This window comes from Xiphias gladius, chromosome 14, assembly GCF_016859285.1.
Source record: "Xiphias gladius isolate SHS-SW01 ecotype Sanya breed wild chromosome 14, ASM1685928v1, whole genome shotgun sequence".
Lineage (NCBI taxonomy): Eukaryota > Metazoa > Chordata > Actinopteri > Istiophoriformes > Xiphiidae > Xiphias > Xiphias gladius.
Window position 1 is genome coordinate 14,835,032 of NC_053413.1, and position 12,899 is coordinate 14,847,930.

General features: G+C 41.0%; 2 protein-coding genes across 3 annotated transcripts; both read left to right on the forward strand.

Moving 5' to 3' along the window:
* Window positions 1-4,153: 4,153 nt before the first annotated feature.
* agxtb (alanine--glyoxylate and serine--pyruvate aminotransferase b) lies at window positions 4,154-8,439 on the forward strand. Its single transcript, XM_040144747.1, has 11 exons — window positions 4,154-4,592; window positions 5,086-5,278; window positions 5,495-5,559; window positions 5,728-5,828; window positions 5,934-6,004; window positions 6,087-6,171; window positions 6,307-6,405; window positions 6,667-6,736; window positions 7,044-7,139; window positions 7,431-7,559; window positions 8,109-8,439. The coding sequence occupies exons 1-11, from the start codon at window positions 4,308-4,310 to the stop codon at window positions 8,214-8,216; spliced, it is 1,302 nt and encodes a 433-aa protein (XP_040000681.1). The 5' UTR covers window positions 4,154-4,307; the 3' UTR covers window positions 8,217-8,439.
* Window positions 8,440-8,604: 165 nt separating this feature from the next.
* Window positions 8,605-12,589, forward strand: thap4 (THAP domain containing 4). 2 transcript variants are annotated; one of them, XM_040142764.1, is made up of 5 exons: window positions 8,605-8,737; window positions 10,313-10,463; window positions 10,969-11,078; window positions 11,666-11,769; window positions 11,991-12,589. In XM_040142764.1, exons 1-5 carry the CDS (start codon window positions 8,713-8,715, stop codon window positions 12,105-12,107), a joined length of 507 nt encoding a protein of 168 aa, XP_039998698.1. In that variant the 5' UTR covers window positions 8,605-8,712; the 3' UTR covers window positions 12,108-12,589. The 2 variants fall into 2 exon arrangements, with proteins under 2 accessions (XP_039998698.1, XP_039998697.1); XM_040142763.1 differs by having other exon boundaries at window positions 8,619-8,737; window positions 10,310-10,463.
* The last annotated feature ends 310 nt before the right edge of the window (window positions 12,590-12,899 follow it).

Below are 12,899 nucleotides of genomic sequence, written 5' to 3' on the forward strand. Positions count from 1 at the left end.
CTCCTGAACATCTGTCTAAAAAGCCGTCATTGTCCCTGTAGATAGAAATGCGCGGAGGACACAGACAGTTCAGAAAATCTGACATCTGCGGTAAAGACTGCGAGTATTTATTACCTATGTAAATACTGTTTCCTCCATCTTGCGTCGCCTGCCGCGCCTCAAAGACAGGCCGCGTAAACATAAACGGCACAGACACTAAATCGTCTAACACTGCGTCAGAAAGGAGGTCAGCTCAAATTATTAGAGCTTTAATGACATTTACGGCTATTTTGAGCTCAAATGTTCACCTATTTGATACAGTGTCAGTTTTTTTTTTTTAGAGGGATTCAGGATTTGGCTTTTTTTTTAAGACAATTGTTGACAACAGAGGAATCAAACAGTAAACATCCTGACGCAGCGCAATTATTTATATCCTCTGATGTACACAAGGCCTCGAAATCACACACACACACACACACACACACCTACAGACCTCACCGAGGCGTGACAGCCTTCAGTGCCGATGCCATGCCATGAAAAACATCTCACAGGAGCCGTGTCTTACCTCGGCAACTCAGACTCGACGAACGCGGAGGGCAAAATCCTCTGCCCATTAAAAACAGCGCCAGGATCCACCGGTGCCTCCTCCTCGAATCTCCTCACCAGCCTGTATCTGTGCCTCTCTCTCTCAGCCTGTGGTCAGCCTACAGCATCCCTTCCCTCGGCGCGTCCATACATGGAGAATCCGCCGGGGGGAAAGAGCCTCAGCTTCAGCACCAGCAAGCGGCAACACGGCGGTGCGTCAGTCAGAAACGAGTGGGAGCCGGGGGGAGGGACGAGCGAGGGCCAGATGGATAAACAGGAGGATGGGCGCGGGATGCTCCAGCGGGCCGCCGTCAGTCTGTCCGTCAGTCAGTCTGAAAGTAGGGAAAATGGCGGTGCTGCTGTGGCAGGGAGACTGGGAGGCGTTGGTGACATCAGCATCAGCATCATCATCATCATCATCCGCAGCAGGCAGCCATGAGGCAGAGCGATGCAGTACAGAGGCACAGCGGAGGAGGAGAGGGAGGGGACCGGGGATGGACCGTAATACCATAACCATAGATGGATTACCGAACCCGCTCTCACGGCCCAGGGGCCAGAGGGATCGGGGGACCCCTGGACCAGGACCTCTGTTTGGAGTGACTGCTAACATCTCTTGTTGGAAAGCCAATCGAAAAAACTACACAAATCGAGCAAAAATGATACACAAAACAACCAAAAGAGGTGCAAAACAAGTACGAAGAGACACAAAACAGCCAAAAAGACACACAGCGACACAAAATGAGTAAAAGTAGATGAAAAACAAGTATGACTGGACACAAAATGACCACAAAGATTCATAAAAGGCCACAATGAGATGCCAAACGAGTAAAAGGAGACACAAAATCACGAAAAAGAGATGCAAAAGACAGGAGACACAAAATAATTGAAAATAGACACAAAACAACTACAAGAGATGCAAAACAAGTAAAAAGAAACAGGAAGCGAGCAAAACCAGATGCAAAATGACCACGAAGAGACACAAAACAAGTAAAAAGAGATGCAAAAATATACGGAGAAACACGAAATGATACATAATAACATAATAACAGAGTATACTTTTATTAGTAGTAGTAAGCTCTATGGAGTTGACAGATGAAGGCATTTCCTCTAAATATGTAAAATATAATGTTACATGACATTTTCTGGACTGACTCTGCTTTGTGACACTGTGATAATGTTCTCAAATAAAGATCCACTTTCCAGGTTCAACCCAAGAATGGGGATTGTGGTTTATTCGAGAAGTGACTGCCAATGAATTTTGTGCTGTTTAGATCATCATAAATCATCATCAATGAACATCCAATCCATGTATACAATGTCTACACTGTAGTGCCATCACGTGGAGCTAATTGTTATCAGGAACTTCAGATTATGTACTATCACCAAGTGTCTATAGCAGCACTACTGACAGACAATTTTATGACGCCCCCTGTGGATGAGTGTGTATGCCTGTCTCTCTTTTCGTCTGTCCCTTCCCGGCTCTTCCTTCCACTCTGTTTGGGCAGATTTTGAGTTTTCGGTCCAGTGCAAAGTCCAGTGAGAGGGTAACGCGGAGTCCCATTTATTTGCCAGTGGTGTAATTATTCACCAAGCCATACTCAGAGGGAGGCACCTTCTACTGATCCTGCCATGACATAACAGTTAAAGAAAAAAGGGCAACAATATCAGATTTTATTCAATTACTGACAAGTTAAAAAATAACCCCGACCTTTCAACTTTCAAAAGAAAGAAAGGGCTTTTGTGTCCCATGTCAGATTGTAAGGATATTTATATAATACATCAAAATCACCATTTCATTGGGATGTATCTTTAACATCACTGTAAAATTTGAATGGAAATGTGTGACTTGTATAGTTTGGAGTTTGGCGTTCTTTAACGTTTTAGGTCATTTTGACTACTTTCAATTTTTAACATCCCTAAAAAAAGCAAAACAAAATATGATTTCAATGATTTCCGCCACTTCATAGTAAAACAAAAAAAAAACTACTACTACTACTACTACTACCACCTACTTTCACAAAAACGACGGCTGACATTGACGTATACATGATGTTATGGTTTCAAAGTCCTGTACACAGTTGAACCAGAAGGTCTCATGGTCTGTTTGACCATGAGCATGGAACATCAGGAAATGTGAGTGGTTTTTGTGTAAACATGAATTTGGGGACATTTGATGAGCCACAACAATGGTGCAGAAGAGCTCATTCCTGAGAGCAAAAACTTTGTTTGTGGTCACCATTCCCTGCAATGTTTTGTTTTGAGAACTACAAGCTACTACAATCCTGGCCTCCCCCCTTGGCTTGGACAGCCCTGTACAAACTTGGCACTAGAATTAACAGTAATGCGACTTCAGTGGAGCAGCGGAGAGGTGTTCGGAGGTTGACAACACAGTCTGAAGTCAAGTTGTGTTTCTGACCACACTGAGGAGTCACCTAATCAACATAAATCCTACCAAACCCAGTGGAAATGTCTTATGTGAAACACAGAGGACATCGTTTTAAATGATTTCCATTATACATCGTACCAAACAACCAGAGCAATTGAGAAAAATGTGTGTGTTTTTTTCTGTTAAGATGCACAACGTTTCTCCGAAATTTGAGATCCAGTCTGATGGATCAAATGAACAACAAATGTTTTATCCTTTTTTTATTTCTGCCTGCCTATCATGTGTACGTTAAAGACCACTGAGCCATTAGTGTGACATTTTGTATGGAAACAAGAAAAACATTTCATTTGAAAAACATCTGAAACAAGAAAACATTGAAAATATAACAATAAAATGAACCAAAGTTTGACATGACCATATATGCCTTTAAACCTTACTTTACAAGGAAACTACCCAACTTCAAAAAGAGTATGGTGCTTATGCACACTTGACATTGAAATTTAGTTGTTTCTTGGAGTGAGTATTGATGTTACTGATGGTTGGGTGTGTGTGTGTGTGTGTGTGGCTGTATATCTGCCAGCGCCCCCCACCCCTTCCTCCTTGGAGAGAGCAGATTGGTTCTCTGAGAGGAGACTCCTCTTTACAAACCCAATGCTGAAGTGACTGGAGGGGTGGACAAAATCAACAGAACAACTGCAAACTAAACTGAACCGGTTCCAAGCTGCAAAGTGCAGGCTCTCACTTTTCCACAAAAGTTCAAGAGTCAGGTGCTGTGAATCTAGACCAGAAATCAGTCACAAAAACCAGTCCTGGTGAAACCAAACGGTGACTGTGTCAAAACATGCTCTACTGACTGTTTGCACAGGACAGACATATATTTTTAAATTCAAATATTGGATTGGAAAAGATTAAAAACTCTTGCATGTCACATAGACATTTGAAGTGTGCACACGGTTTTGGCTGGATAATAAAATAGTTCACCAGGATTTGTATTGTTTATTTCCACATACAGTCACATCCATGTGGGAAAAGGGCCTTGATAACCACGTGCTCAGAGGCTATTTGACAGTTTTCGAATTTTTAATGATTAAAAAGCCTTAATCCTTCAAGTTTAACCTAAAATCTACAACATAAAACAAACTTTAGCTGTCTTTTTTTTTCATTTTCCATTTACTATTATGACTTGATATGCCCCTTATTACCAGCCCTGAGGTCAAGTGACGCAAACCGCCCCGTGTCCAACAGGTCAAAGACCTGTTTGTTTTAAAACTTCACCCATAACTCACGGTCAGGCTAAGTCTCCCCGTCGGTCGCTGGTGATCTCACTCGGTGCAAGCTTCTCAGGACACCAGCCTCGATGCAGCGGGCTTTCTTCAGCCGGAGCGCGCTGCTCACCCAGCAGGCAGCGGCGGCGGCGGCGGCGGCCCTCGACGGCCCGCTGACCGCCAGGAGCGCGCCCCTGCTGCAGCGCCTCGACCGCTCCGTCTCCTCCGTCACCATCCCGCCGCCGGCGTGCATGCTCCGGCCGCTCGAGGTTCCACTGCGTTACCTGTTCGGGCCGGGACCCTCAAATATTCCTCCACGTATCTTAGCTGCCGGATCCAAGCCGATAATTGGTCACCTGCACCCAGAAATGTATGAGGTAAATGTTTGGTTTGAAAGTCAGACTCAAACAAGGTAGTTCGGAGTCTGAGGTAGGCTAAATAACATATTCGATTTACTTTATGGCGAAAATTAGAACATTTTACTCAAATACAACTCGGAATACGGAATTATTACTCTTGGTTTGACAGTATAATTACATTTAACTTCATGAAATAGCCTATTTTGCTCGAGTAAAGCTGGTTGAATTTTTTTTTTTTTTTATTAGACTACATTCAGCTTAAAGGTTTGTTGTCGTACACCAGTTATTCATGTTAACAATAATACCACAATAATACAGTGCAATCTATTTTCTTTTTTTTTTTTTTTTTCAAACAGACCAAATAAATATTTATGGCGTCAAAGAGCAAAAGTTGTGCGTTACTGCGCACAGGCTACGATGTACACACACACTAAAATCCCGCAGGGATTGGCGACGGCATGTGACAAATTAATCTGAAAAGTTGCTCGACGTTTTCCAATGTCCGTCTTAGATCATGAACGACATCAAGAGTGGGATCCAGTACGCCTTCCAGACAGAGAACAACATGACTATAGCTATGAGCGGCTCCGGGCACGCGGCCATGGAGTGTGCGGTGTTCAATGCCGTGGAGCCCGGGGAGAGCGTGCTCGTCGCCATCAACGGAATCTGGGGAGAGCGCGTTGCAGAAATTGCGGAGAGAATGGGTACGTCTTTACGTGCGGTTTCACGCACTCGCCCGCCGAGTCTCCGGAGAGGATGAAGAGACTTCACTTACACTGATATCTATCTATCTATCTATCGTTTTTCTCTATTTTTACTACTTTTATATTTTTTATTAGACACAATATTCTCTTTTAATTTGTCAACAAACCTGCATCTATCTATCTGTGTAGTATTTAATCTTTTTTTTTTTTTTTTAGGTGCCAATGTACATAGAATGGTTAAAGCACCGGGAGGATATTTCACTAATAAGGAAATTGAACAGGTTGGCACACTGTCCCGGAAGCAGTCTTCTAACAGACTGTTTTTGTCACTTTAGGGGCTGAACTACTAGACTCAACACACAACTAACAAACATATTTAAACATAAAAAGTAACTACAACACAAATTATTTTATATATTATTAAACTTTCCTCCTACTCCTGTTTGTAGGCCATAGAAAAACACAAGCCTGTCCTGTTTTTCCTCACACACGGAGAGTCCTCTGCTGGCCTCTGTCACCCAGTAGACGGCATTGGAGACATCTGCAGAAAGTGAGGCTCCTACTTTGTCTCAAACAGAACACATAACGAGCAGTTGCACGTAATTACCAACGATAAAGTCATATTTCTCACTGCTCACTGTCACACCTCCTGCAGACATAACTGCCTCTTCCTGGTCGACACAGTTGCTTCACTTGGAGCAGCACCAATTTTTATGGACAAGCAAAGTAAGGGAGTGATGAAAGATTGAATTCATCTGCCTGCTACCTTGCACTTGCGTTTGATATAATCCGCCTATTGTGCTCGCAGATATTGATATCCTGTACACTGGTTCTCAGAAGGCTCTGAATGCACCTCCTGGCACAGCCCCCATCTCTTTTAATGACAGAGCGTGGTAAGGAAGGACTCTGTGGTGTGTGTACCTGCATGTATCTGTCCAAATATGAGTCCTAAAGTGTCACATTTGCATAAAAGCTGAGAACAAAATAGTTACGAAAGCAACACAATCTTTGTCTGTCACTCCTCACAGCCACAAGATGTTTAACAGGAAAGCAAGACCAGTATCCTACCTCTTTGACATGACCCATTTGTCCAACTACTGGGGTTGTGATGGCAAAACAGCCAGAGGGTAAGTCCACTACAGTCAACTGATTACAAACAAAAGATTCATTGCAGCATGTATCCTTATTCTCTTCATTCCCTGTTAAAAATTTACCTTAACTACAATTGCAGATGATCTGTTAGAATGAGACCAAAAATTTTTTTTTTTTTTTGATTATTTAAGTTTGAAAAACATGGGTATCATCGTGCTTAGAAAGGTTCATATCGGTCTATAACCTCAGGGTTTGCTATGAGAATAATATTTAATTAAGTGTGCTCTGGGTTTTAGATACCATCACACTGGTCCAGTGTCTGGATTCTTCGCTCTGAGAGAGAGTCTGGCAATTCTTGCTGAGAGGGTAAAGGGACATGTTACCACTTTCTGCAGTTACTTTACTGAAAGGAAAAATGTGATTTTCTAGAATTATCATCTATGTCTAGGATGTATTTTATAATTAATTGATTCAGAAATCCTTTAAAGACTTATAAATAAAGCCTTTTTTATACCAGTACCTTATTCACAGTCTTTGATGGTACTTTTCACCACCTTACACATTTACCACACAAACTATTACCTGTGCACTCACCTCCCACTGCCAGCACCTCCCCTCAGTTTTTGACCTGTCTGATTGTCCCTGAACCGCACTGACCTTTGTCTCCCTCTAGGGGCTGGAGGAGTCCTGGAAAAAACACAAGGAGGTGGCAGCCTACCTGTACAGAGGACTGGAGGACCTGGGCCTCAAGCTCTTCATTCCTGAAAGGGTGAGGCAGACACACTACAAAACAATATGAGGGGTAACTGGTGTATTCTGGAGCCATATAAAACTACTACAACTAAAGAACCTGACATTTAAGAACAAAAAAAATATTTTGCCAAGAAAGGAAAAAGATAATGTATCATTGGGCAAGAACATACATAAAAATGATTCATATTAGAGTGTTCAACCCTTTATATATGTGGGCCCTTTTGTGTGGTATCGCAACTAACTAACCTTGCCCTGTTGTGACCACAAGCTTTTTTTTTAAATTTGTATTATGTGACATGTCCTGCAGGATTTGAGGCTTCCCTCTGTCACCACCATTGCTGTCCCTGACGGCTACGACTGGAGGGAGTTGTTGGTCTACATCATGAAACACCACCAGATGGAGATGACTGGAGGCCTGGGCCCTTCCATTGGCATGGTGAGTTGTTGCTTGTATTTAATCCCTGTACAGTAAACAAATGTATCCCTACACGTTACAGTCAAGTTCATCAGCTGACCCTTATGGCAGCTAATCTTGATAGAAGGACCACCCTCTCTCTCTGTGTCTTAACAGTAGTAGCTGATGTTTTAGATAGTAAGGAGAAAATTGACCAATTTTCACTTTCTTATTCAATACTTCTTTGCCCTAAAATAAACACTTAAAAAAGGAGAATAGTGCTTGATAGAACATTTTGTGTTTCATTGAGGAATACTGTAATTGCCATTCCCACTGTAACAATTCACATCTTGCCTTATATTGTACTAATACAACAAACCCAGATACAGCGCTCAGATTCAAATTTTGAGAGCGCATCTCCTGGTACCCAAGATTGATTTTCACACCAAAAAAAAAACCCAGTTTCATTTCATTTAAACAGTTCTAACAAGATCAATGTCGACAGTCTGGTGTTTCGACGGCTTTCTGAATCATGCTGCTGAGTCACTGTGGACTCTGATGTACTTTACTCTCCACCGCTCTTTTCATTAGGTGATGAGGATTGGATTGATGGGATACAACTGTGAGAAGACTAATGCTGACATGGCACTGCACGCCCTGGTAGACGCTCTCAAGAACTGCAAAAAGAGCAAGGCTTAAAAGACCAGATTCCCCAGACCACTCATTAGGGAATAAAAAAATAAGCACAAAGAGTCCCCACCTGCAGGGCATCTGGAACAGTGCATACATTTTAGGAATTTATGCGTGCCTTCGACTGCAGATTTTCTAAAACACAGGTCATGCACCTCTCTTGTATAAGTAGGCTAGTTTTGAAATAAAAAAGCAGATGTTTTATGGTCCATGCTGAGTGCAGTGAAAAATGTCAATAAAGTGTGCTTTATTTTATCAAACACTTGTCCTGCCTCAATGTGTGGAAAAAAGTAAAAAGTCTATAAATGTTAACCCCAGTTATATCTATTGAATATTATTTTACATTTCTGTGGTGCTGAACTGTCTTAACTACATTTCCCATGAGTCCCGCCTGTGCTTCTATATAAGCACGTCACACTAGATCAAGACTGTCGCAGTCTAACTACATTAGTAGCATTTAATATAGTACCTCTGACTTATTGCTTGACCGCAGTTCACATTATCAATGGCGTGTCCTGCAAATCACACAGGTGGGTTAATTTTTCATTTTTAAATTGAGTTCAAGACATATTCAAGCTATGTAACGTTAACAGTTTAACTGAACTGTCACTGGCGACAATGTCGCGGAGACCACAAGCGTAAGATACCGTTACTCAAGAAGTAGCTTTTAGCTAAATCATTTAGCGAAAATTATCAGGGTCTGTCTGTCTGCCCTTTTTTTTACATCCAACTCAAGCTCACCGTTGACTGTTTGGGGTTTTCAGACAGACGTGGTGCGTTTACGGTAACCTGCTATGAAAACGAGTGTAGCTAACTTCAGCTTCAGGGCCAGTAAAGAAATAGCAGCTACCGGTCAGACGGAGACACGCTGTGACCTTTGCATGTCAATGAACGAGTCCTCGTTTTTGTGAATCGTCGAAACGTGGATGTGGTAACTGCGTCTTCCCCCCAGTGAGCAAAATATAAGTCAGTCACCTGCCTCCGTGTTTTACAGAGGCTCTCCTTCTTCTTCTTCTGGCTCCTGCCAAAATGCGACAATACCCTAACATTGCCGTCGCCTAGTGTTAAATAAGAGACTAGCAATTGAAGGCCTTTTCGTCGCCGCTGCTGCAAAATACATTCAGTTGTAAATTTATTAGGTACACCAAGCTAAATCCAACGCAGTTTAATGCAACAGTCCTGACAAAAATCCTACCTTTTTATGAAGGTTGTAATTTTTTGAGAGCTGTTGAGCTGTAGTCTGTTGAATCATATGGACCTATAGACAGAGGTCATCCTTTTTTTTTGGCCTACTATCATTGAAATAGATGGGATGGGGAAAAACAATGAACAAACACCTCAGTATAATGCGTGCAATTCAACAGCACCCGAAACCACACAGTTAAATCAACACCTCTCTAAAACAGTGTCGCCAAAAACTGAACATTATGACCTTTGTGAAGGATTTACTGCAGTACTGTTGTATTAGACTGGGTTAGAAATAGCTAGTTGTACCACTGGCAGCTCAATGTAGGTACAATGAATCTGTCGAAAGATTTAGCTGTAAATTATAATTGGCACTCATGGTATCTAGTTATGATGTCTATTATTCCCACACAGATATTAGCTTCTTCTAATGCTGTGGTGGAAGTGGTGCTCAGATGCTTTACTTCAGTAGAAGTGCCAATACTTTAATGTAAAAAATACTCCATTACAAGTAAAACTGCTGCCTTTTAAAGTACTGAAATATTATCAGTTAATTGTACCTAGAGTATAAAAACTAAAAGTACTCGTTTTTCAGAAAAATGGCTCTGGTGACCGACATATTATTATACTGTATATCATATTATTTGATTGTTCAAGTAACGTACAAATACCTCAGAATAGTACTGCTGCAATGTCATCTGACTCATCAACTGTTCTGTCACATGATTTCAGATGCATTTACCAAATTATATGAATGAATTTCGTTGAAACTATCTGTGTTATACATAAATTCCCAGGTATTACTTGGTATTGAGTCAAAACCAAATTTGTGGTACCACCCACCACTACTTCCTATGATTCATTTTCTTCCTGTGTTTACATGATAATGCAGCATGTGTTTGTGTTTTACCATCCAGCAGAGTTGAACCCAGCCCTCCTCCCTCTAGACTGGCTTCTGGGTACCTGGGAGTCAGATGAGCCTGGGGAGGGCTGCTTTCCCACCATAAACCCTTTCCGCTACACAGAGACACTGCACTTCAGTCATGTGGGACAACCAGTTATCAGTTTCATGTAAGTTAACACGTGAGCAGTCAGACTTCAGAGAGTCACTTAATACCAGGCTGAAAAACAGTGTCCTCTCTGATTGAAAGTTTCAAACCAGTTTCACTTCTGACCGCACCCAGAGGTTAACTTTGTTGCACCTGTAACCACACCCAACCCTGCTGTCTCAGGTTTTGAATACACATTTTGAATTTAAGCGCTTATAAAAGCCAGTCATTATAAATATATATAAGGATAAAATAAAAAAGAAACAGGAAAAAAGAGAAAAATATTCTTACATATTACATATATTTCACATATAAACCAACATTCATACACACATATATTGAAAATACACACATACAGAGAAATTAACCTGAATTGAATAAGGTTATAAAAAGGCTTAAGATAAAATATTTTCAGAAGCAATGTAAAAGAGCGAAAACGATTTGATGGAGGCAGTAGAAAAGCCTTTCAATCTGCTGACCGACTGCATCAGCCGTCAGCTGATTCCTTGCTGATACTGTGTTGACAGGTTCAACGCCTTCCATGCAGAGTCTAAAAAGCCTCTGCACAGGGAGTGTGGCTTCATTCGAGTGCAGCCGGGAACCAATAGAGTGGCGTTTATCATCGCACAAAACTCAGGTACTCACAATTTTAGTCACTGGATGTGCCCTTATTTTTTATTTTCAAAGTCTCCCCTTGTCATTGAATTCTTTGTGGTTTGTTGTGTTTATGTTGTGGTTTATTGGAAGCAGGGCATTTAAACTACTTTCCAAAGGAATCAGCTGCTTTGCAGAAATATGCAGAACGTATTTTACAATGTGTTTTGCATCCATTGCATTAGATGGGACCATTTTCTACATCAGGGCTATAATCCAAGCATATTCCACATGAGGATAGGAACATGATGCAGAAAATGTGTATACTTGGCATTGTCCGACACTCTGTTTGTTCTCTCTTTTGCTGTCTTAAGTTGTGCAGTTTAGGAAATTGTTCTCATAATTGATTTAGGTTGTTTTTAAAAAAATATTTCAAATGTACATTTTAAGACCTTAGATCTTAGATGAATATCAGCTAATTTGATTGCTACCAGTACAGGATTAAGTTGGCACATTGTACATACTGACTGAAAAGGACACAAGTTTGTAATGGCTAACTTTCTTTCCTTTCCCTACAAACAAAAACACACACACACACTTCACACATGCGTTGAGTGGTGTTTTGTGCAGGTCTGGTGGAGATTGAGGAGGGGGAGCTGACGGGGCAGCAGCTGAACCTGCGGACCCACGCTCTGGCTAGAATTTCTTTTGCCAAGGAGCCGCATGTACAGCAGGTAAAAATTTGATTCTCTGATCCTGCATCATGCACCGATCGTCAGGACCAACCTCCTCATTTATTCACTGACATCCAATCTATGTAATTTTTCTATGCACACAGTTCACAAAACAGCAACAGAACTTGTCTCTGGAAATTATTTAAAGGGATAAAACAATATCTTTGTTGCTTTTGTGTCACCCCCCCGAGTAACCTCACCCTCTGTTTTCCATCTTTCAGATTTCCAGAGTGTTTCAGCTCCGACCAGATGGGAGGCTGGAGCAGACAGTTTCCATGGCAACAGACAACCATCCACTGATGCAGCACTTGCACATCACCTACCGTCGGTCATCTTGACCGAACAATTAGGCAGGCTTCTTAAACATGGAAATACCTTAGTCTGGCATGTTGCTTAAACAAAAGGCCCGATCCGTAATCACAGTTGGGTCAGAAAACCATATAAACAACTCCAGTTATACAATGATATCATTTTATAATATGGTACGTGGAATGTGGTAAAGGAGTTATGGTGTCAGATCAGCGTACCTGTTAAATTAAAATAATTTAAGGAAAACCGTTAATTATAGATATTACATAATATACAGGAATAACAGGGCATTGTTAGGCACTACAGTGCCTGAGGGTTAAAGTTACTGTGAAATTCAAAAATAATCAAAATAAATGAAGGTTTAATAATGCATTTCCATTAAGTTGTTATACTCAATGGCCTCACTTGTGAAGCATTATACTTGGAATGTGTGCTCAAGTAATGTTGATGTTTATTGTCCAGATGTTTGATCTTTGAGTTGTAAAGCTTATAAAGCACTGATGAAATATTATTATTATTATTATTATTATTATTATTATTATTACAGTGTCCTTTTATTTTCATTGCACTATTATAAGATTGAAAGCTAAGGTGACTGCTGTCCTCCTGGAGTCAATGTAGTGTCATTTGAGAGTCTTTTTAGTGTGAGATTCAGAGTTAGAAAAAGATTTATTCATAGACTGGCTGGCATTGAATTTAAATTTACAGTTTCAGCTAGTGAATATGACTTAGTTTCCTTCATGTGTTCAAGTTTGGTTTATATCTTTGAGTTGACAGGTTCTTCAGTATAGATGTTCCAATACTGACTACATTAAAAGATC